The 22,849-nt window shown below is 42.7% G+C and overlaps 4 protein-coding genes across 4 annotated transcripts; all 4 read left to right on the top strand.

The window, feature by feature from the left end:
* Positions 1–527: 527 nt before the first annotated feature.
* Positions 528–1,448, top strand: LOC133139218 (free fatty acid receptor 2-like). Its single transcript, XM_061258657.1, has one exon. It carries the CDS (start codon positions 534–536, stop codon positions 1,446–1,448), a length of 915 nt encoding a protein of 304 aa, XP_061114641.1. The 5' UTR covers positions 528–533.
* A 2,925-nt stretch (positions 1,449–4,373) lies between these two features.
* On the top strand, positions 4,374–8,588 carry LOC133139297 (free fatty acid receptor 2-like). Its single transcript, XM_061258776.1, has 2 exons — positions 4,374–4,448; positions 7,648–8,588. The coding sequence occupies exon 2, from the start codon at positions 7,674–7,676 to the stop codon at positions 8,586–8,588; it is 915 nt and encodes a 304-aa protein (XP_061114760.1). The 5' UTR covers positions 4,374–4,448; positions 7,648–7,673.
* A 6,217-nt stretch (positions 8,589–14,805) lies between these two features.
* On the top strand, positions 14,806–16,256 carry LOC133142102 (free fatty acid receptor 2-like). Its single transcript, XM_061263084.1, has 2 exons — positions 14,806–15,747; positions 16,193–16,256. The coding sequence occupies exon 1, from the start codon at positions 14,812–14,814 to the stop codon at positions 15,724–15,726; it is 915 nt and encodes a 304-aa protein (XP_061119068.1). The 5' UTR covers positions 14,806–14,811; the 3' UTR covers positions 15,727–15,747; positions 16,193–16,256.
* A 2,365-nt stretch (positions 16,257–18,621) lies between these two features.
* LOC133141122 (free fatty acid receptor 2-like) lies at positions 18,622–21,854 on the top strand. The gene is made up of 2 exons (XM_061261531.1): positions 18,622–18,726; positions 20,624–21,854. The coding sequence occupies exon 2, from the start codon at positions 20,650–20,652 to the stop codon at positions 21,562–21,564; it is 915 nt and encodes a 304-aa protein (XP_061117515.1). The 5' UTR covers positions 18,622–18,726; positions 20,624–20,649; the 3' UTR covers positions 21,565–21,854.
* The last annotated feature ends 995 nt before the right edge of the window (positions 21,855–22,849 follow it).

Raw genomic sequence — 22,849 nt, forward strand, 5'->3', positions numbered from 1 at the left:
CTATCTACTTAAGGTTATGATGCGTTGTGTGTTCGGAGATTCTCTTTTGCATACCGCTGTTGTAATGTGTGGTTATGTGCGTTACTGTCACCTTCCTGTCAGCTTTGACCAGTCTGGCCATTCTCCTCTGACGTCTCTCATTAACAAGGCGTTTCTGTCTGCAGAACTGCTGCTCACATGATTTTCTTTTGTTTTTTGCAGTTTCTGTCTGCCCTATCTGCCACCAACAATCATTCCACGGTCAAAGTCATTTCAATTTTGTCCCCATTCTGATGGTTGATGTGAACATTAACTGAAGCTCCTAACCCGTATCTACATGATTGTATGCATTGCACTGCTGCCACACAATTGGCTGATTAGATAATCACATGAATAAGTAAGTGTAATAACGTAAAAATGTTCCTCATAAAGTGCGTGTTGAGTGTGTCATGAAAATAAATCTTACTACTGTACAATATTATAGATGACTGAACTGCCCAGTAATGGACTGATATGCTCCTGTCCCAGGTCTTTCGCTGGTGATCTTGAGGATTATGGCGAACCATGTGGTGATACTGTCCGTCTACATCCTGACGTTCCTGATTGGCCTTCCTGCCAACATCCTGTCCCTCTGCGCCTTCAGCGTTAACGTCCGGAGCAAGGCCACGCCCACCAACATCCTGCTGCTCAACCTGACGGTGTCAGACCTCCTCTTCCTCCTCTTCCTACCGCTGAAGATGCACGAGGCCGCATCTGGCATGCGCTGGGACCTGCCCTACTTCCTGTGCAGCGTCACTTCCTTCTTCTTCTTCTCCACCATCTACACCAGCTCCCTCCTGCTGATGGCCGTCAGTGTGGACCGCTACCTGGGCGTGGCCTTCCCCATCCGCTACAAGCTGCTGCGCAAGCCCGTCTATGGTGCGTTGGGCGGCGCCTTCGCCTTTCTCCTTGGCTCCGCCAATTGCAGCTTCATCTTCTTAACGCAACACCTACTGCCAGGCAACACGCCAGGCAACACCTCCGTCTGCTACGACAACTTCACGCCGAGACAGCTGGAGGTCCTGCTCCCTGTGCGGCTTTATTTCTTCTTCGTCCTCTTCCTCGTCGCGCTCCTGGTCAGCACCTTCTGCTACCTGAGCTGCATCCGTCTCCTGTACGCCCGGCCACGCATCTGCAGCAGGAAGCGGCAGAAGGCCGTGGGCATGGCCCTGGGCACGCTGCTGGTGTTTGTGGTCTGTTTCCTGCCCTACAACCTCTCCCACCTGCTGGGCTACCTGCAGGGAGACAGCCCCTCCTGGAGGTACTACACCCTTCTCCTCAGCACCGCAAACACCTGCCTGGACCCCATCATCTTCTACTTCTCCTCCTCCACCTTCCAGGCCACCATAAAGCACTCCCTCTACAGGCTGATGGGGCGCCGGCACCAGCCCAAAGCCAACGAAGGATCTAATCTCAGCAAAGGTGGCTGAGCGGTACCCCACCACAGAAAGGTGTGACACTTATTAATACGAAATTAAGGAAAAATATTATTTAAGATAAGATATAAGACATGTTGATCCCCCTGGGGTAATTTGTCCTCTGTATTTGACCCATCCTAGTTACTGTGTTATAGTGGTAGTAGTACAACTACTGTGGCTGGAGCACACCTACCTTGACATGCATGTCTTTGTGAATGAAGCAATAATAATTGAATAATAATGATAATTTAATGATTTTGAAAAAATAAAATTAGCTCTTAATACAGAAAGGTCTGCTTTTCATACTGAAATTATATTCTGAACCTTGCAAATTGTGCTCTTAATGCTGAAAGTTTTGTTCTTGAAAGCGCTGAGGAAAACTTTCTCGCTTCTCAGTGTTCCTCACACTGCACGTTTTGTTCTGAAATTCATTAATTCATTCATTCATTCATTATTCTAACCCGCTTATCCTGAACAGGGTTGCAGGGGGGCTGGAGCCTATCCCAGCATACATTGGGTGAAAGGCAGGAATACACCCTGGGCAGGTCACCAGTCCATCGCAGGGCACACACACCATTCACTCACACACTCATACAATTTAGACTCTCCAATCAGCCTAATCTGCATGTATTTGGACTGTGGGAGGAAACTGGAGTACCCAGAGGAAACCCACGCAAACACGGGGAAAACATGCAAGCTCTGCACAGAGAGGCCCCGGCCGACAGGGATCCGAACCCAGGACCTCCTTGCTGTGAGGCGGCAGTGCTACCCACTGCAACATCCGTGCCGCCTGTTCTGAAATTCTGATTTTTAAACTGGAAGTTTAAACAAATACAGAAAGTTCTGTTTCCATTCCGTTGATCTTTTTGAAATAATCATGTAAAGGAGGAGAAAAAGTGAAATGGTCCTTTTTAAAGGGAATTCAAATATCTGTTCCCAGGATTTCTTGTCTTCTCATTTATCTCATTGAGGTTGATGGTTATGAACTAAAAGCCCTGTTTATATTATGAGCCTCATTCAATGGACGTTCAAATCATTGGTAACTACGCTACTATGGTAAGATGTGAGCAACCTGTGTTACAAGTAAAATGAATGCATGCACGCACATTTCAAATGCCATGCAGACATGCAGAGCATCCCTGTTTCTTAATCCACTCGATCCCACCAATCACAATTATTTACCAGTCAGGTGATCATTCAAACAATTGGGTACTCATATAAACACTGCAAAGATGTCCCAGTCCGTAAGGAACTTTGTTTAAAATTCTGGAAAGTGTGAATCCTCGTTGTTAGTGGAAATATGTTGATATATTTTGTGCAATGTTTATTTATTTTTTTATTTGAAGCACCTCATGGACCTGGCTTGTAGCTCGCTCACTCACTCACTGACATTTAGCAAGCTGAAGATTCTCCACAAGGGGAAGCTATTAACACTCAATTTGATGAATGGTGCTTCATATCAATGACACAGTGTTTCCTTGTTAAGTAACGTTTTTACCTATGTGGTAAGTGGTAAATTGTAAATGGAAAATATGCCATTTATACAGCGCCTTTATCCAAGGCTTCTCATTCACCCATTCATACACTCTACACACCAATGGCAATTGGCTGCCACGCAAGGCACCAACCAGCTCAGGTTAGGTGATTTGTTCACGACACTTCGACACACAGCTCGTCAGGAGCATTTAGGGGTTAGATGTCTTGCTCAGGGTCTTGCCCAGGGTGGGATGGAACCGGCAACCCTCTGACTGCCAGACAACTGCTCTTACCGCCTGAGCCATGCATGTATACATGAGTTATCCTGGTTTCACACGATGTGACTGAACAATGCTGTCCCTGCACTGTTGATGAGTTTTTGTTTATAATAACAGTGTGTAAAAATGCCGACAGTTAAATTACAAGACATCTGGTCAAGCTGACGTTTCCTGTGGGAGTGGGCTGAGGAAATGTGATAACAGAGTCCTTGTCTTGCGAATGTGGTCAGATGGATATCTATCAGTGATCTGCCTCATACATCCCATGTGCAACTGCACGTCTCTCCTTGCATTTGGACCTCCGGCACTCATTCATTTCTTAACACTGACAGGAAGTCACACCTTGCAGCTCAGATCTGAACCATTGATGTGTCCCAAAATCAACCCTTTATCTGTCGGGTAGAAGAATCAGGTGCCTGAAGTACTGCGACCATTTACAAGGAGCTAATTTATTCAAAATATTTTGATTGAAACTTAAACACAACTGTAAAATAATTTCCCAAGTTTTGCTGATTGATTGACTGATTCATAAAAAGAAACTGAAAAAAGTTGCCTATCTAATTCTTACGCACCTGTGATACTCTATATACATCTCAAATGGACTTCAATTTCAACTCCCATGAACTTCACAATAAGTACAGTCAGTCTTGTGAAGAATCATCTTGTGAATATGGCAAATAACTGTGAATTTAATCTAGATGAGGCTAAATTCCAACATTTCTTCCAATCTTCATAGCAAAAATAGATTATCAATGAAATATTTGTTTTCAAGCATGCACACAGCCCCCTTAGATACATAATTACTTAGTCATGGCTTTCGCAAAAAGGCACTTAATATACATACAATTTTATCACAATGTAATTTTAGAAATGAGGCTTGTGGTCTGTCTGCGGTGTTAGCATACCTCCCACTAGTGATATTATATTAAGTTATCGCATTAAGAGGGCACAAGAACATTGTGTTTCATTCATATATTATCATATAAATACATAGAGTTCAACTGATACATCAAGTCAAACTGTATGCATAAAAAACATACTTGGACAGTAATGTCTGATTCTAGTTCTGATGATTAGCATGTGTGAAATGTTTGGTCCCTATGTGCTCTTAAAAACCCCCCCCCAAAAAACATGAAGTCATCAGATGGAGGAAGTCACCGCTAGCAGCTTTGACTAAAATACACAAAGGGCGGCAGGAGTTCACCTCACTGTGCTTCGCCTAAAATGGTGACAGCTGCCTAGACTAGCAGATGCACAGGTAAGAACATGTGGGCTTAATCTGCTTTCCCTGCAATATGAGTTCACTTTTGATGTCCATGACTTAATGGTTTACAGATTAATAATTTTGTCCTGTTGTGAAATGTGTGTTTTATAGGTTCTGTTTTCAATTGAGCATAACGTCGAAGCAGCAGAACATGACCCAAACATCACCAGTCATTGTTTTCTTATGAAGCTTTATAATTAACACCGATAGTAGTAGTTTCTGTGTAAACTTTTCACTTTTGTGTGTATCTGCAGTATGCAGATGTGATGAAATATGCATCAAATAACTGATCAGAAGATTTCCATTGGTCTGTTGCTGCAGATCATGTTAATGTGGCTATTTGTTGGGACTGACATAATTTATTTTTCATTACTTTGCAGTTTTCTCTGTAGATAAACAGATGGTTTCCTGTCCTGTCCTTTTTCTTTTCAAAACATTATTTTCATTAAAATATATATATATATCTTAATGCACACCTGGGTTGATATTTACACAATTTCAATGATGCAGGCAACATGCAGAAATCTTTAAGCCTCATCATAACTAAAAGAAATACAAGCGGATTTTACAAAGGAATTTGTTCCATGCATTATATCTTTAAACTCTCGGTTGGAGACATTTACAGAACATATTTGTAAATGCACACTCTGTACCATGAAAAGGATTGGCAATGACACCTATGATATATCAAAATGTTGACAACTTCAGTTCTGTGCTTTTAAAACATCACACTATTGAGTTGATTAATGACAGTGAGGTGCAATTGGGCAATTAATTCCTCACTCGCGTTTCTTACTTCCTGCTTTGTCTTGGTAGTTAAATGTTGTAAAGCACTATTCTTACTATAACCACTACGAATCTAGGTTTTGTACAGTACTAATCCGATTAATACACTTACTGTCTGTCTAACTAACTAACTAACAATCACTTTTATTGGGTAGTTTAGAAATATTCACGTTACTAACTCACTAACGCATCTCTTAGCATTTCTGCGCTGTTCTATAACTCCGCCTTCCTATGCTATCCGTTATTACTCGTTTGTTTCAGCGAAGTGTTTGCTATCTCTTAACTATCACTACGTCTTCAATCTATGCATTGTCTACTCTCTAGTCCAGAGCCGTTTGTTTTACATGTGTGTCTTTGTGAATCCAGTCCGCTTTTTCGTTTTCCCCCTCGTTATTGTCCTATTACCCTTTCATGTGTTTCACCTGATGTTCATTTGTTAGACCGCCCTCACTCCCATGCCCCACCTAGTTTGTCTCATTTCCCTGTGTATTTATGCCTGTCCTTTTCAGTCGCACGGTGCTAGTTCGTCTTGTCCTGTTTCTTTTCCCGAGCCCTTGATTCCGTCCCCCAGTTCTAGCCTCCTTGTTGCCTTGCCCTTGCCCTTGTTCCTGAGTCCTTGCCCTAGTTTATTTGGTTTTCTGGTTTTGACCCTTGCCTGCTTCCCTGGACTCTTCTTAGGGAGGACAACCGAAAAATGTATTTCCGTAAATCAACATAAATATTATCATTATTATCTCAGTTTAACCTTAAATTAACGTGTGGTGGACAATAATTCTGCTTAGGTTGAATTTTAATGTGACAAAATGACTGTTTTTGTGGCTTTTAAGCGCTCATTTTACCAGCATTCCATCAATGTTAAATGCTGGACCCCGACGGCACCGAAAAACAGGCAGATTTCACTGCCTTTCCATTCTTTACGTATATGGAGCTCGAAAATGGTGACACAACAATAGCTTTTGCTGGTTTACTTCACGCGCTCATACATGGCAGTTGGTGGCAGTTCGAAATGTCAAAAGTGTGACTGTAGCCAGGTCAATATTTTTGCTGGGTACTCGGTATGACCAGCCTTATAAGTCCAAAGTCCCTGGTTACTTTTTTATAGTTTCAATGGATTTTGACAATAGACATGTCAGACTTCAATCATGTTAACGCTCTCGAGCGTTCGTCAAAGTTTAGGTCGCAAATAACAGTGCTGTATCCTTCTGACGTCATTTACATAGCTACAGAACTGTACGATCACGCCAAATCACTTATAGAAACAAGATGAATTAATGACGATTCAGAAAATGTATAACTTTTAAAGATTTAAATAAATCCTATGGTGGGACTTTTGCCATTTATGGACGGTACGACAGAAAATTCCGGTGCCGTCGAACTTAATCGAATGCTTTTATTTACATCGTTTGAATGACCAAGTGCCGTTAAAAAGCAAATTGTATGGCTTTGTGCTATTCGCCTATGCTAGCTACATCATGCTAACATTGTACAGGGACCAGTAAAGGCTTAGAACACACTAGCACTTAGTTATTGTAAGTTTGATCACCTCTACTGTAAAGTAAAAAAGTGGACAAATTACGTTTTCTGTGAGAAATCTATTGGCGAGCTCACGTGCACACACAGCGGTCTACATTCTAAAGCTCCACTTTGCCCTCCCTACTCTTCTTTGCTTTTTTTTGGATTTTTGTACCTCTGCCTTTTTGGACGGACCCCCTGGTTTTGACCCTGGCATGTTTTTCGACCCTGCTCTGTCTGGCCCTTTTGATATTAAATCGCCATTTTTCTGCACCCCCGTCTGCTTCTGGTTCCTCTGTTCCCCCCGGCATAACAATTTTGTTTACTGAGGGGAATAGGAAAATATTATTAGGTACTTATTAGACTTATTTTTTACTACTGCTGTTGCCTATCTACTTAAGGTTATGATGCGTTGTGTGTTCGGAGATTCTCTTTTGCATACCGCTGTTGTAATGTGTGGTTATGTGCGTTACTGTCACCTTCCTGTCAGCTTTGACCAGTCTGGCCATTCTCCTCTGACGTCTCTCATTAACAAGGCGTTTCTGTCTGCAGAACTGCTGCTCACATGATTTTCTTTTGTTTTTTGCAGTTTCTGTCTGCCCTATCTGCCACCAACAATCATTCCACGGTCAAAGTCATTTCAATTTTGTCCCCATTCTGATGGTTGATGTGAACATTAACTGAAGCTCCTAACCCGTATCTACATGATTGTATGCATTGCACTGCTGCCACACAATTGGCTGATTAGATAATCACATGAATAAGTAAGTGTAATAACGTAAAAATGTTCCTCATAAAGTGCGTGTTGAGTGTGTCATGAAAATAAATCTTACTACTGTACAATATTATAGATGACTGAACTGCCCAGTAATGGACTGATATGCTCCTGTCCCAGGTCTTTCGCTGGTGATCTTGAGGATTATGGCGAACCATGTGGTGATACTGTCCGTCTACATCCTGACGTTCCTGATTGGCCTTCCTGCCAACATCCTGTCCCTCTGCGCCTTCAGCGTTAACGTCCGGAGCAAGGCCACGCCCACCAACATCCTGCTGCTCAACCTGACGGTGTCAGACCTCCTCTTCCTCCTCTTCCTACCGCTGAAGATGCACGAGGCCGCATCTGGCATGCGCTGGGACCTGCCCTACTTCCTGTGCAGCGTCACTTCCTTCTTCTTCTTCTCCACCATCTACACCAGCTCCCTCCTGCTGATGGCCGTTAGTGTGGACCGCTACCTGGGCGTGGCCTTCCCCATCCGCTACAAGCTGCTGCGCAAGCCCGTCTATGGTGCGTTGGGCGGCGCCTTCGCCTTTCTCCTTGGCTCCGCCAATTGCAGCTTCATCTTCTTAACGCAACACCTACTGCCAGGCAACACGCCAGGCAACACCTCCGTCTGCTACGACAACTTCACGCCGAGACAGCTGGAGGTCCTGCTCCCTGTGCGGCTTTATTTCTTCTTCGTCCTCTTCCTCGTCGCGCTCCTGGTCAGCACCTTCTGCTACCTGAGCTGCATCCGTCTCCTGTACGCCCGGCCACGCATCTGCAGCAGGAAGCGGCAGAAGGCCGTGGGCATGGCCCTGGGCACGCTGCTGGTGTTTGTGGTCTGTTTCCTGCCCTACAACCTCTCCCACCTGCTGGGCTACCTGCAGGGAGACAGCCCCTCCTGGAGGTACTACACCCTTCTCCTCAGCACCGCAAACACCTGCCTGGACCCCATCATCTTCTACTTCTCCTCCTCCACCTTCCAGGCCACCATAAAGCACTCCCTCTACAGGCTGATGGGGCGCCGGCACCAGCCCAAAGCCAACGAAGGATCTAATCTAAGCAAAGGTGGCTGAGCGGTACCCCACCACAGAAAGGTGTGACACTTATTAATACGAAATTAAGGAAAAATATTATTTAAGATAAGATATAAGACATGTTGATCCCCCTGGGGTAATTTGTCCTCTGTATTTGACCCATCCTAGTTACTGTGTTATAGTGGTAGTAGTACAACTACTGTGGCTGGAGCACACCTACCTTGACATGCATGTCTTTGTGAATGAAGCAATAATAATTGAATAATAATGATAATTTAATGATTTTGAAAAAATAAAATTAGCTCTTAATACAGAAAGGTCTGCTTTTCATACTGAAATTATATTCTGAACCTTGCAAATTGTGCTCTTAATGCTGAAAGTTTTGTTCTTGAAAGCGCTGAGGAAAACTTTCTCGCTTCTCAGTGTTCCTCACACTGCACGTTTTGTTCTGAAATTCATTAATTCATTAATTCATTCATTATTCTAACCCGCTTATCCTAAACAGGGTTGCAGGGGGGCTGGAGCCTATCCCAGCATACATTGGGTGAAAGGCAGGAATACACCCTGGGCAGGTCACCAGTCCATCGCAGGGCACACACACCATTCACTCACACACTCATACAATTTAGACTCTCCAATCAGCCTAATCTGCATGTATTTGGACTGTGGGAGGAAACTGGAGTACCCAGAGGAAACCCACGCAAACACGGGGAAAACATGCAAGCTCTGCACAGAGAGGCCCCGGCCGACAGGGATGCGAACCCAGGACCTCCTTGCTGTGAGGCGGCAGTGCTACCCACTGCAACATCCGTGCCGCCTGTTCTGAAATTCTGATCTTTAAACTGGAAGTTTAAACAAATACAGAAAGTTCTGTTTCCATTCCGTTGATCTTTTTGAAATAATCATGTAAAGGAGGAGAAAAAGTGAAATGGTCCTTTTTAAAGGGAATTCAAATATCTATTCTCAGGATTTCTTGTCTTCTCATTTATCTCATTGAGGTTGATGGTTATGAACTAAAAGCCCTGTTTATATTATGAGCCTCATTCAATGGACGTTCAAATCATTGGTAACTACGCTACTATGGTAAGATGTGAGCAACCTGTGTTACAAGTAAAATGAATGCATGCACGCACATTTCAAATGCCATGCAGACATGCAGAGCATCCCTGTTTCTTAATCCACTCGATCCCACCAATCACAATTATTTACCAGTCAGGTGATCATTCAAACAATTGGGTACTCATATAAACACTGCAAAGATGTCCCAGTCCGTAAGGAACTTTGTTTAAAATTCTGGAAAGTGTGAATCCTCGTTGTTAGTGGAAATATGTTGATATATTTTGTGCAATGTTTATTTATTTTTTTATTTGAAGCACCTCATGGACCTGGCTTGTAGCTCGCTCACTCACTCACTGACATTTAGCAAGCTGAAGATTCTCCACAAGGGGAAGCTATTAACACTCAATTTGATGAATGGTGCTTCATATCAATGACACAGTGTTTCCTTGTTAAGTAACGTTTTTACCTATGTGGTAAGTGGTAAATTGTAAATGGAAAATATGCCATTTATACAGCGCCTCTATCCAAGGCTTCTCATTCACCCATTCATACACTCTACACACCAATGGCAATTGGCTGCCACGCAAGGCACCAACCAGCTCAGGTTAGGTGACTTGTTCACGACACTTCGACACACAGCTCGTCAGGAGCATTTAGGGGTTAGATGTCTTGCTCAGGGTCTTGCCCAGGGTGGGATGGAACCGGCAACCCTCCGACTTCCAGACGACTGCTCTTACCGCCTGAGCCATGCATGTATACATGAGTTATCCTGGTTTCACACGATGTGACTGAACAATGCTGTCCCTGCACTGTTGATGAGTTTTTGTTTATAATAACAGTGTGTAAAAATGCCGACAGTTAAATTACAAGACATCTGGTCAAGCTGACGTTTCCTGTGGGAGTGGGCTGAGGAAATGTGATAACAGAGTCCTTGTCTTGCAAATGTGGTCAGATGGATATCTATCAGTGATCTGCCTCATACATCCCATGTGCAACTGCACGTCTCTCCTTGCATTTGGACCTCCGGCACTCAGCAGATTCATTTCTTAACACTGACAGGAAGTCACACCTTGCAGCTCAGATCTGAACCATTGATGTGTCCCAAAATCAACCCTTTATCTGTCGGGTAGAAGAATCAGGTGCCTGAAGTACTGCGACCATTTACAAGGAGCTAATTTATTCAAAATATTTTGATTGAAACTTAAACACAACTGTAAAATAATTTCCCAAGTTTTGCTGATTGATTGACTGATTCATAAAAAGAAACTGAAAAAAGTTGCCTATCTAATTCTTACGCACCTGTGATACTCTATATACATCTCAAATGGACTTCAATTTCAACTCCCATGAACTTCACAATAAGTACAGTCAGTCTTGTGAAGAATCATCTTGTGAATATGGCAAATAACTGTGAATTTAATCTAGATGAGGCTAAATTCCAACATTTCTTCCAATCTTCATAGCAAAAATAGATTATCAATGAAATATTTGTTTTCAAGCATGCACACAGCCCCCTTAGATACATAATTACTTAGTCATGGCTTTCGCAAAAAGGCACTTAATATACATACAATTTTATCACAATGTAATTTTAGAAATGAGGCTTGTGGTCTGTCTGCGGTGTTAGCATACCTCCCACTAGTGATATTATATTAAGTTATCGCATTAAGAGGGCACAAGAACATTGTGTTTCATTCATATATTATCATATAAATACATAGAGTGCAACTGATACATCAAGTCAAACTGTATGCATAAAAAACATACTTGGACAGTAATGTCTGATTCTAGTTCTGATGATTAGCATGTGTGAAATGTTTGGTCCCTATATCTTAAAACCCCCCCCCCAAAAAACATGAAGTCATCAGATGGAGGAAGTCACCGCTAGCAGCTTTGACTAAAATACACAAAGGGCGGCAGGAGTTCACCTCACTGTGCTTCGCCTAAAATGGTGACAGCTGCCTAGACTAGCAGATGCACAGGTAAGAACATGTGGGCTTAATCTGCTTTCCCTGCAATATGAGTTCACTTTTGATGTCCATGACTTAATGGTTTACAGATTAATAATTTTGTCCTGTTGTGAAATGTGTGTTTTATAGGTTCTGTTTTCAATTGAGCATAACGTCGAAGCAGCAGAACATGACCCAAACATCACCAGTCATTGTTTTCTTATGAAGCTTTATAATTAACACCGATAGTAGTAGTTTCTGTGTAAACTTTTCACTTTTGTGTGTATCTGCAGTATGCAGATGTGATGAAATATGCATCAAATAACTGATCAGAAGATTTCCATTGGTCTGTTGCTGCAGATCATGTTAATGTGGCTATTTGTTGGGACTGACATAATTTATTTTTCATTACTTTGCAGTTTTCTCTGTAGATAAACAGATGGTTTCCTGTCCTGTCCTTTTTCTTTTCAAAACATTATTTTCATTAAAATATATATATATATCTTAATGCACACCTGGGTTGATATTTACACAATTTCAATGATGCAGGCAACATGCAGAAATCTTTAAGCCTCATCATAACTAAAAGAAATACAAGCAGATTTTACAAAGGAATTTGTTCCATGCATTATATCTTTAAACTCTCGGTTGGAGACATTTACAGAACATATTTGTAAATGCACACTCTGTACCATGAAAAGGATTGGCATTGACACCTATGATATATCAAAATGTTGACAACTTCAGTTCTGTGCTTTTAAAACATCACACTATTGAGTTGATTAATGACAGTGAGGTGCAATTGGGCAATTAATTCCTCACTCGCGTTTCTTACTTCCTGCTTTGTCTTGGTAGTTAAATGTTGTAAAGCACTATTCTTACTATAACCACTACGAATCTAGGTTTTGTACAGTACTAATCCGATTAATACACTTACTGTCTGTCTAACTAACTAACTAACAATCACTTTTATTGGGTAGTTTAGAAATATTCACGTTACTAACTCACTAACGCATCTCTTAGCATTTCTGCGCTGTTCTATAACTCCGCCTTCCTATGCTATCCGTTATTACTCGTTTGTTTCAGCGAAGTGTTTGCTATCTCTTAACTATCACTACGTCTTCAATCTATGCATTGTCTACTCTCTAGTCCAGAGCCGTTTGTTTTACATGTGTGTCTTTGTGAATCCAGTCCGCTTTTTCGTTTTCCCCCTCGTTATTGTCCTATTACCCTTTCATGTGTTTCACCTGATGTTCATTTGTTAGACCGCCCTCACTCCCATGCCCCACCTAGTTTGTCTCATTTCCCTGTGTATTTATGCCTGTCCTTTTCAGTCGCACGGTGCTAGTTTGTCTTGTCCTGTTTCTGTTCCCGAGCCCTTGATTCCGTCCCCCAATTCTAGCCTCCTTGTTGCCTTGCCCTCGCCCTTGTTCCTGAGTCCTTGCCCTAGTTTATTTGGTTTTCTGGTTTTGACCCTTGCCTGCTTCCCTGGACTCTTCTTAGGGAGGACAACCAAAAAATGTATTTCCGTAAATCAACATGAATATTATGATTATTATCTCAGTTTAACCTTAAATTAACGTGTGGTGGACAATAATTCTGCTTAGGTTGAATTTTAATGTGACAAAATGACTGTTTTTGTGGCTTTTAAGCGCTCATTTTACCAGCATTCCATCAATGTTAAATGCTGGACCCCGACGGCACCGAAAAACAGGCAGATTTCACTGCCTTTCCATTCTTTACGTATATGGAGCTCGAAAATGGTGACACAACAATAGCTTTTGCTGGTTTACTTCCCGCATGGCAACATGGCAGTTGGTGGCAGTTCGAACTGTCAAAAGTGTGACTGTAGCCAGGTCAATATTTTTGCTGGGTACTCGGTATGACCAGCCTTATAAGTCCAAAGTCCCTGGTTACTTTTTCATAGTTTCAATGGATTTTGACAATAGACATGTCAGACTTCAATCATGTTAACGCTCTCGAGCGTTCGTCAAAGTTTAGGTCACAAATAACAGTGCTGTATCCTTCTGACGTCATTTACATAGCTACAGAACTGTACGATCACGCCGAATCACTTATAGAAACAAGATGAATTAATGACGATTCAGAAAATGTATAACTTTTAAAGATTTAAATAAATCCTATGGTGGGACTTTTGCCATTTATGGACGGTACGACAGAAAATTCCGGTGCCGTCGAACTTAATCGAATGCTTTTATTTACATCGTTCGAATGACCAAGTGCCGTTAAAAAGCAAATTGTATGGCTTTGTGCTATTCGCGTATGCTAGCTACATCATGCTAACATCGTACAGGGACCAGTAAAGGCTTAGAACACACTAGCACTTAGTTATTGTAAGTTTGATCACCTCTACTGTAAAGTAAAAAAGTGGATAAATTACGTTTTCTGTGAGAAATCTATTGAGCTCACGTGCACACACAGCGGTCTACATTCTAAAGCTCCACTTTGCCCTCCCTACTCTTCTTTGCTTTTTTTTGGATTTTTGTACCTCTGCCTTTTTGGACGGACCCCCTGGTTTTGACCCTGGCATGTTTTTCGACCCTGCTCTGTCTGGCCCTTTTGATATTAAATCGCCATTTTTCTGCACCCCCGTCTGCTTCTGGTTCCTCTGTTCCCCCCGGCATAACAATTTTGTTTACTGAGGGGAATAGGAAAATATTATTAGGTACTTATTAGACTTATTTTTTACTACTGCTGTTGCCTATCTACTTAAGGTTATGATGCGTTGTGTGTTCGGAGATTCTCTTTTGCATACCGCTGTTGTAATGTGTGGTTATGTGCGTTCCGGCACCTTCCTGTCAGCTTTGACCAGTCTGGCCATTCTCCTCTGACGTCTCTCATTAACAAGGCGTTTCTGTCTGCAGAACTGCTGCTCACATGATTTTCTTTTGTTTTTTGCAGTTTCTGTCTGCCCTATCTGCCACCAACAATCATTCCACGGTCAAAGTCATTTCAATTTTGTCCCCATTCTGATGGTTGATGTGAACATTAACTGAAGCTCCTAACCCGTATCTACATGATTGTATGCATTGCACTGCTGCCACACAATTGGCTGATTAGATAATCACATGAATAAGTAAGTGTAATAACGTAAAAATGTTCCTAATAAAGTGCGTGTTCAGTGTATAATGAAAATAAATCTTACTACTGTACAATATTATAGATGACTGAACTGCCCAGTAATGGACTGATATGCTCCTGTCCCAGGTCTTTCGCTGGTGATCTTGAGGATTATGGCGAACCATGTGGTGATACTGTCCGTCTACATCCTGACGTTCCTGATTGGCCTTCCTGCCAACATCCTGTCCCTCTGCGCCTTCAGCGTTAACATCCGGAGCAAGGCCACGCCCACCAACATCCTGCTGCTCAACCTGACGGTGTCAGACCTCCTCTTCCTCCTCTTCCTACCGCTGAAGATGCACGAGTCTGCATCCGGCATGCGCTGGGACCTGCCCTACTTCCTGTGTAGCGTCACTTCCTTCTTCTTCTTCTCCACCATCTACACCAGCTCCCTCCTGCTGATGGCCGTCAGTGTGGACCGCTACCTGGGCGTGGCCTTCCCCATCCGCTACAAGCTGCTGCGCAAGCCCGTCTATGGGGCGTTGGGCGGCGCCTTCGCCTTTCTCTTTGGCTCCGGCAGTTGCAGCATCGTCTTCTTCACCCAACACCTACTGCCAGGCAACACGCCAGGCAACACCTCCGTCTGCTACGAGAACTTCACGCCGAGACAGCTGGAGGTCCTGCTCCCTGTGCGGCTTTATTTGTTCTTCGTCCTCTTCCTCGTCCCACTCCTGGTCTGCACCTTCTGCTACCTGAGCTGCATCCGTCTCCTGTACGCCCGGCCACGCATCTGCAGCAGGAAGCGGCAGAAGGCCGTGGGCATGGCTTTGGGCACGCTGCTGGTGTTTGTGGTCTGTTTCCTGCCTTACAACCTCTCCCACCTGCTGGGCTACCTGCAGGGAGACAGTCCCTCCTGGAGGTACTACACCCTTCTCCTCAGCACCGCAAACACCTGCCTGGACCCCATCATCTTCTATTTCTCCTCCTCCACCTTCCAGGCCACCATAAAGCACTCCCTCTACAGGCTGATGGGGCGCCGGCACCAGCCCAAAGCCAACGAAGGATCTAATCTAAGCAAAGGTGGCTGAGCGGTACCCCACCACAGAAAGGTGTGACACTTATTAATACGAAATTAAGGAAAAATATTATTTAAGATAAGATATAAGACATGTTGATCCCCCTGGGGTAATTTGTCCTCTGTATTTGACCCATCCTAGTTACTGTGTTATAGTGGTAGTAGTACAACTACTGTGGCTGGAGCACACCTACCTTGACATGCATGTCTTTGTGAATGAAGCAATAATAATTGAATAATAATGATAATTTAATGATTTTGAAAAAATAAAATTAGCTCTTAATACAGAAAGGTCTGCTTTTCATACTGAAATTATATTCTGAACCTTGCAAATTGTGCTCTTAATGCTGAAAGTTTTGTTCTTGAAAGCGCTGAGGAAAACTTTCTCGCTTCTCAGTGTTCCTCACACTGCACGTTTTGTTCTGAAATTCATTAATTCATTCATTCATTCATTATTCTAACCCGCTTATCCTGAACAGGGTTGCAGGGGGGCTGGAGCCTATCCCAGCATACATTGGGTGAAAGGCAGGAATACACCCTGGGCAGGTCACCAGTCCATCGCAGGGCACACACACCATTCACTCACACACTCATACAATTTAGACTCTCCAATCAGCCTAATCTGCATGTATTTGGACTGTGGGAGGAAACTGGAGTACCCAGAGGAAAGCCACGCAAACACGGGGAAAACATGCAAGCTCTGCACAGAGAGGCCCCGGCCGACAGGGATCCGAACCCAGGACCTCCTTGCTGTGAGGCGGCAGTGCTACCCACTGCAACATCCGTGCCGCCTGTTCTGAAATTCTGATTTTTAAACTGGAAGTTTAAACAAATACAGAAAGTTCTGTTTCCATTCCGTTGATCTTTTTGAAATAATCATGTAAAGGAGGAGAAAAAGTGAAATGGTCCTTTTTAAAGGGAATTCAAATATCTGTTCTCAGGATTTCTTGTCTTCTCGTTTATCTCATTGAGGTCCATGGTTATGAACTAAAAGCCCTGTTTATATTATGAGCCTCATTCAATGGACGTTCAAATCATTGGTAACTACGCTACTACGGTAAGATGTGAGCAACCTGTGTTACATGTAAAATGAATGCATGCACGCACATTTCAAATGCCATGCAGACATGCAGAGCGTCCCTGTTTCTTAATCCACTCGATCCCACAATTATTTACCAGTCAGGTGATCATTCAAACAATTGGGTACTCATATAAACACTGCAAAGATGTCCCAGTCCGTAAGAAACTTTGTTTATAATTCTGGAAAGTGTGAATCCTCGTTGTTAGTGGAAATATGTTGATATATTTTGTGCAATGTTTATTATTTTTTTTATTTGAAGCACCTCATGGACCTGGCTTTTAGCTCGCTCACTCACTCACTGACATTTAGCAAGCTGAAGATTCTCCACAAGGGGGAGCTATTAACACTCAATTTGATGAATGGTGCTTCATATCAATGACACAGTGTTTCCTTGTTAAGTAACGTTTTTACCTATGTGGTAAGTGGTAAATTGTAAATGGAAAATATGCCATTTATACAGCGCCTTTATCCAAAGCTTCTCATTCACCCATTCATACACTCTACACACCAATGGCAATTGGCTGCCACGCAAGGCACCAACCAGCTCAGGTTAGGTGATTTGTTCACGACACTTCGACACACAGCTCGTCAGGAGCATTTAGGGGTTAGATGTCTTGCTCAGGGTCTTGCCCAGGGTGGGATGGAACCGGCAACCCTCCGACTGCCAGACGACTGCTCTTACCGCCTGAGCCATGCATGTATACATGAGTTATCCTGGTTTCACACGATGTGACTGAACAATGCAGTCCCTGCACTGTTGATGAGTTTTTGTTTATAATAACAGTGTGTAAAAATGCCGACAGTTAAATTACAAGACATCTGGTCAAGCTGACGTTTCCTGTGGGAGTGGGCTGAGGAAATGTGATAACAGAGTCCTTGTCTTGCAAATGTGGTCAGATGGATATCTATCAGTGATCTGCCTCATACATCCCATGTGCAACTGCACGTCTCTCCTTGCATTTGGACCTCCGGCACTCAGCAGATTCATTTCTTAACACTGACAGGAAGTCACACCTTGCAGCTCAGATCTGAACCATTGATGTGTCCCAAAATCAACCCTTTATCTGTCGGGTAGAAGAATCAGGTGCCTAAAGTACTGCGACCATTTACAAGGAGCTAATTTATTCAAAATATTTTGATTGAAACTTAAACACAACTGTAAAATAATTTCCCAAGTTTTGCTGATTGATTGACTGATTCATAAAAAGAAACTGAAAAAAGTTGCCTATCTAATTCTTACGCACCTGTGATACTCTATATACATCTCAAATGGACTTCAATTTCAACTCCCATGAACTTCACAATAAGTACAGTCAGTCTTGTGAAGAATCATCTTGTGAATATGGCAAATAACTGTGAATTTAATCTAGATGAGGCTAAATTCCAACATTTCTTCCAATCTTCATAGCAAAAATAGATTATCAATGAAATATTTGTTTTCAAGCATGCACACAGCCCCCTTAGATACATAATTACTTAGTCATGGCTTTCGCAAAAAGGCACTTAATATACATACAATTTTATCACAATGTAATTTTAGAAATGAGGCTTGTGGTCTGTCTGCGGTGTTAGCATACCTCCCACTAGTGATATTATATTAAGTTATCGCATTAAGAGGGCACAAGAACATTGTGTTTCATTCATATATTATCATATAAATACATAGAGAGTGCAACTGATACATCAAGTCAAACTGTATGCATATAAAACATACTTGGACAGTAATGTCTGATTCTAGTTCTGATGATTAGCATGTGTGAAATGTTTGGTCCCTATGTGCTCTTAAAAACCCCCCCCCAAAAAACATGAAGTCATCAGATGGAGGAAGTCACCGCTAGCAGCTTTGACTAAAATACACAAAGGGCGGCAGGAGTTCACCTCACTGTGCTTCGCCTAAAATGGTGACAGCTGCCTAGACTAGCAGATGCACAGGTAAGAACATGTGGGCTTAATCTGCTTTCCCTGCAATATGAGTTCACTTTTGATGTCCATGACTTAATGGTTTACAGATTAATCATTTTGTCCTGTTGTGAAATGTGTGTTTTATAGGTTCTGTTTTTAATTGAGCATAACGTCGAAGCAGCAGAACATGACCCAAACATCACCAGTCATTGTTTTCTTATGAAGCTTTATAATTAACACCGATAGTAGTAGTTTCTGTGTAAACTTTTCACTTTTGTGTGTATCTGCAGTATGCAGATGTGATGAAATATGCATCAAATAACTGATCAGAAGATTTCCATTGGTCTGTTGCTGCAGATCATGTTAATGTGGCTATTTGTTGGGACTGACATAATTTATTTTTCATTACTTTGCAGTTTTCTCTGTAGATAAACAGATGGTTTCCTGTCCTGTCCTTTTTCTTTTCAAAACATTATTTTCATTAAACTATATATATATATCTTAATGCACACCTGGGTTGATATTTACACAATTTCAATGATGCAGGCAACATGCAGAAATCTTTAAGCCTCATCATAACTAAAAGAAATACAAGCAGATTTTACAAAGGAATTTGTTCCATGCATTATATCTTTAAACTCTCGGTTGGAGACATTTACAGAACATATTTGTAAATGCACACTCTGTACCATGAAAAGGATTGGCATTGACACCTATGATATATCAAAATGTTGACAACTTCAGTTCTGTGCTTTTAAAACATCACACTATTGAGTTGATTAATGACAGTGAGGTGCAGAACCATCCAGTGACGTGATCCAAGAATCAGAGTCCAAACAGGCAAGGACCAATAACAAGTGGTCCGAGGCAAAACAGAAGGCAGGTCAAAAACAGAACACGGGGTACACAAAGGTAGAAACATGAACAGGCAGGCCGAATAGGAAATCAAAAAAACAAGCAGAACAGAAACCAAGCAGGTAAACAGACGGGGAAAGGCTTGAGGCTAGAACAAAAACAGAGACAAGCATAACTACGAACTAGCAAACAACAGAACAAGCAGGCAATCCTTAAGTACTCTGACAAATGAACGAAACGACAAACAAATGTGAGTGCTGGGGAACAGATGATGGGACACAGGTGAAACGAATGAATAAATGGCTGGGGGGGGGGGGGGGGAATATCGTCCTACACATCTTGTCTCAACACCCATCTGACATTGACAGGCATTAGTCGTCCTCACTCCCCAGACCTGCCCAATAATGTCCAATAATGTGGTTTTGCATGCGAGTTAATGATTAGTGTGTCCTGCTTGTCACCTCGGCTGCCACAAGCCCAGCTGGTGACCATCAACCAAAAGCTTGCCCAACAACACTGTGTGAGGCTCACACACATAAACACATCCTCAAGTGAAGTGACCCAAACACTGCGACAAGTAATGCAATCCCTGTGCAAGAGCAGAATTGTTGAGACAAGATGGGTGAATTCTGGCTTATTCCTTTCTACAGAGTTCTACATCTAACTCTGGTGCAACTGCTATGTTGTGCACGGTCCCTGTTTAATGAAATATTCAACTGAACTAACATCTGTAGTTGGTGTACAGGTCAATGAACCATAATGTCTGATACGTATTGGATTGTCAGTAACACTTTACTTGAAACCCTCGTGATGGTTTCTGGAATACACATGGCATAACAGCTGTCACAAGATGGCATGACAGCTGATGCCTGGTTATATCACATTTCACAAAAGAGCAAAATTTCTGACAGTAATATCTGTCATAATATTTACCGATTGTTTACTGATGGAAACAAGTAAATAAATATATAAAGAAAATAAATCTTACTACTGGACAATACTAAATGTGACAATAGTGAAGTTCCCAGTAATGGACTGATATGAGGCTTTGATTGGTGCGCTTCTCTCCCAGGTCTTTCGCTGGTGATCTTGAGGATTATGGCGAACTATGTGGTGATACTGTCCGCCTACATCCTAACGTTCCTGATTGGCCTTCCCACCAACATCCTGTCCCTCTGCGCCTTCAGCGTTAAGGTCCGGAGCAAGGCCACGCCCACCGACGTCCTGCTGCTCAACTTGACGGTGTCAGACCTCCTCTTCCTCCTCTTCCTACCGCTGAAGATGCACGAGGCTGCATCCGGCATGCGCTGGGACCTGCCCTACTTCCTGTGTAGCGTCACTTCCTTCTTCTTCTTCTCTACCATCTACACCAGCTCCCTCCTGCTGATGGCCGTCAGTGTGGACCGCTACCTGGGCGTGGCCTTCCCCATCCGCTACAAGCTGCTGCGCAAGCCCGTCTATGGGGCGTTGGGCGGCGCCTTCGCCTTTCTCTTTGGCTCCGGCAGTTGCAGCATCGTCTTCTTCACCCAACACCTACTGCCAGGCAACACGCCAGGCAACACCTCCGTCTGCTACGAGAACTTCACGCCGAGACAGCTGGAGGTCCTGCTCCCTGTGCGGCTTTATTTGTTCTTCGTCCTCTTCCTCGTCCCACTCCTGGTCTGCACCTTCTGCTACCTGAACTGCATCCGTCTCCTGTACGCCCGGCCACGCATCTGCAGCAGGAAGCGGCAGAAGGCCGTGGGCATGGCTTTGGGCACGCTGCTGGTGTTTGTGGTCTGTTTCCTGCCTTACAACCTCTCCCACCTGCTGGGCTACCTGCAGGGAGACAGTCCCTCCTGGAGGTACTACACCCTTCTCCTCAGCACCGCAAACACCTGCCTGGACCCCATCATCTTCTACTTCTCCTCCTCCACCTTCCAGGCCACCATAAAGCACTCCCTCTACAGGCTGATGGGGCGCCGGCACCAGCCCAAAGCCAATGAAGGATCCAGTCAGAGCCAAGATGGCTAAGCAGTGTGTCAGATATCATTTTTACGAGACAAACCAGATGGTCAACAAACCAGATGGTCAAGTTGACAATGGTCAATCCTTATGTAGGTAAACAGAGGTGTTACAGTCATTCACAGGAAATGTAATTTAATGATAAAGTACTGGGTAGTTCTTGAGTGTGGCATAATTTTAAAGCTTGTGCCGCAACTCATTGCTTGAGTGCAAACTTTCCAACTGAGCTACTCTGTATTCATAATTCTGTTCTTAGTCATAAAATGTTTGTATTGTAAAACGTTTCTGAGTGCAAACCTCCTCACATAGCTACTCTGTATTCATAATGCTGTTCTTTGTTGTAAAATATTTGCATTATAAAAGGTTTCTGAGTGCAAACCTCCTCACATAGCTACTCTGCATTCATAATGCTGAAAATGCTGTTCTAAATCTTTTTTCCCTTCTTAAAGCTGAAAGGTTCCCCTTTGTGAATCTTCTCAAAATTCATTATGAAGAAGAGTAATGCCATTTCAATTTATTTTATTTTTAATTTATTAGTGTTCTAGATAAAATGAAAAGTAATACTTGGTATTCTTCCTCAAAGTTCAAGGGGAAGTGAAACTGTCTGTTTGATGTGGGAGTTGAAATTCTACTTATTTCACAATATCAACCATGGACCCCCGATGTGTTTCACAGCATAGCCATAATCATAGTCTACATATCTCTTTGAGGTTCTTAAGATATAAACTATATGCAAAGTTTGAGCCTAATTCACTGGACATTGAAAGCATTGGTAACTAGTAGTGGGTAGATGGGTTTCAATCTCAGAAATAAAGTAACAGTGGAGGCATATTGTTCACCAAGGATCAAATTATATTGTTCACCAATGATCAAATTCCCCAAATCTTAAAGTAATGTTGTCTTTGGGTATAAATGGATGCAAATTAATTAGAGTTTGGCTAGGGGTACAATTCTATGTACTTGTGTACCTTTATTTCTGAGCGTGTATTAGTCTAGTAATATCTGTATTTCTACTGGGAGCCTTTTCACCTTGTTTTCAGTATCAGTAACCTAGGAGCCATTGGGAGGAATTTAAATTGTATCCATAAACTAAAATCAAAATGGTGGAGTTTTTTGGGGACATGCCAGGGGACCATGGATTGAGATTTCCCAGGGGCTCACAGAGCACCAGTGGTAATGGGAGGTATTGCAGCTTATTAAGCCTCGGGTGACAAATTTCCCCATTGAAGATAATTCAAAACAACAACCCTGGCAAATGTATAACATTTTGGACAGTACTTTTAAATTAAAAAAT

This window comes from Conger conger, chromosome 1, assembly GCF_963514075.1.
Source record: "Conger conger chromosome 1, fConCon1.1, whole genome shotgun sequence".
NCBI lineage: Eukaryota > Metazoa > Chordata > Actinopteri > Anguilliformes > Congridae > Conger > Conger conger.

Bases quoted from the DNA above. Each gene is read 5' to 3' on its own strand.
- LOC133139218 (XM_061258657.1), top strand. From the start codon at position 534: ATGGCGAACCATGTGGTGATACTGTCCGTCTACATCCTGACGTTCCTG.
- LOC133139297 (XM_061258776.1), top strand. From the start codon at position 7,674: ATGGCGAACCATGTGGTGATACTGTCCGTCTACATCCTGACGTTCCTG.
- LOC133142102 (XM_061263084.1), top strand. From the start codon at position 14,812: ATGGCGAACCATGTGGTGATACTGTCCGTCTACATCCTGACGTTCCTG.
- LOC133141122 (XM_061261531.1), top strand. From the start codon at position 20,650: ATGGCGAACTATGTGGTGATACTGTCCGCCTACATCCTAACGTTCCTG.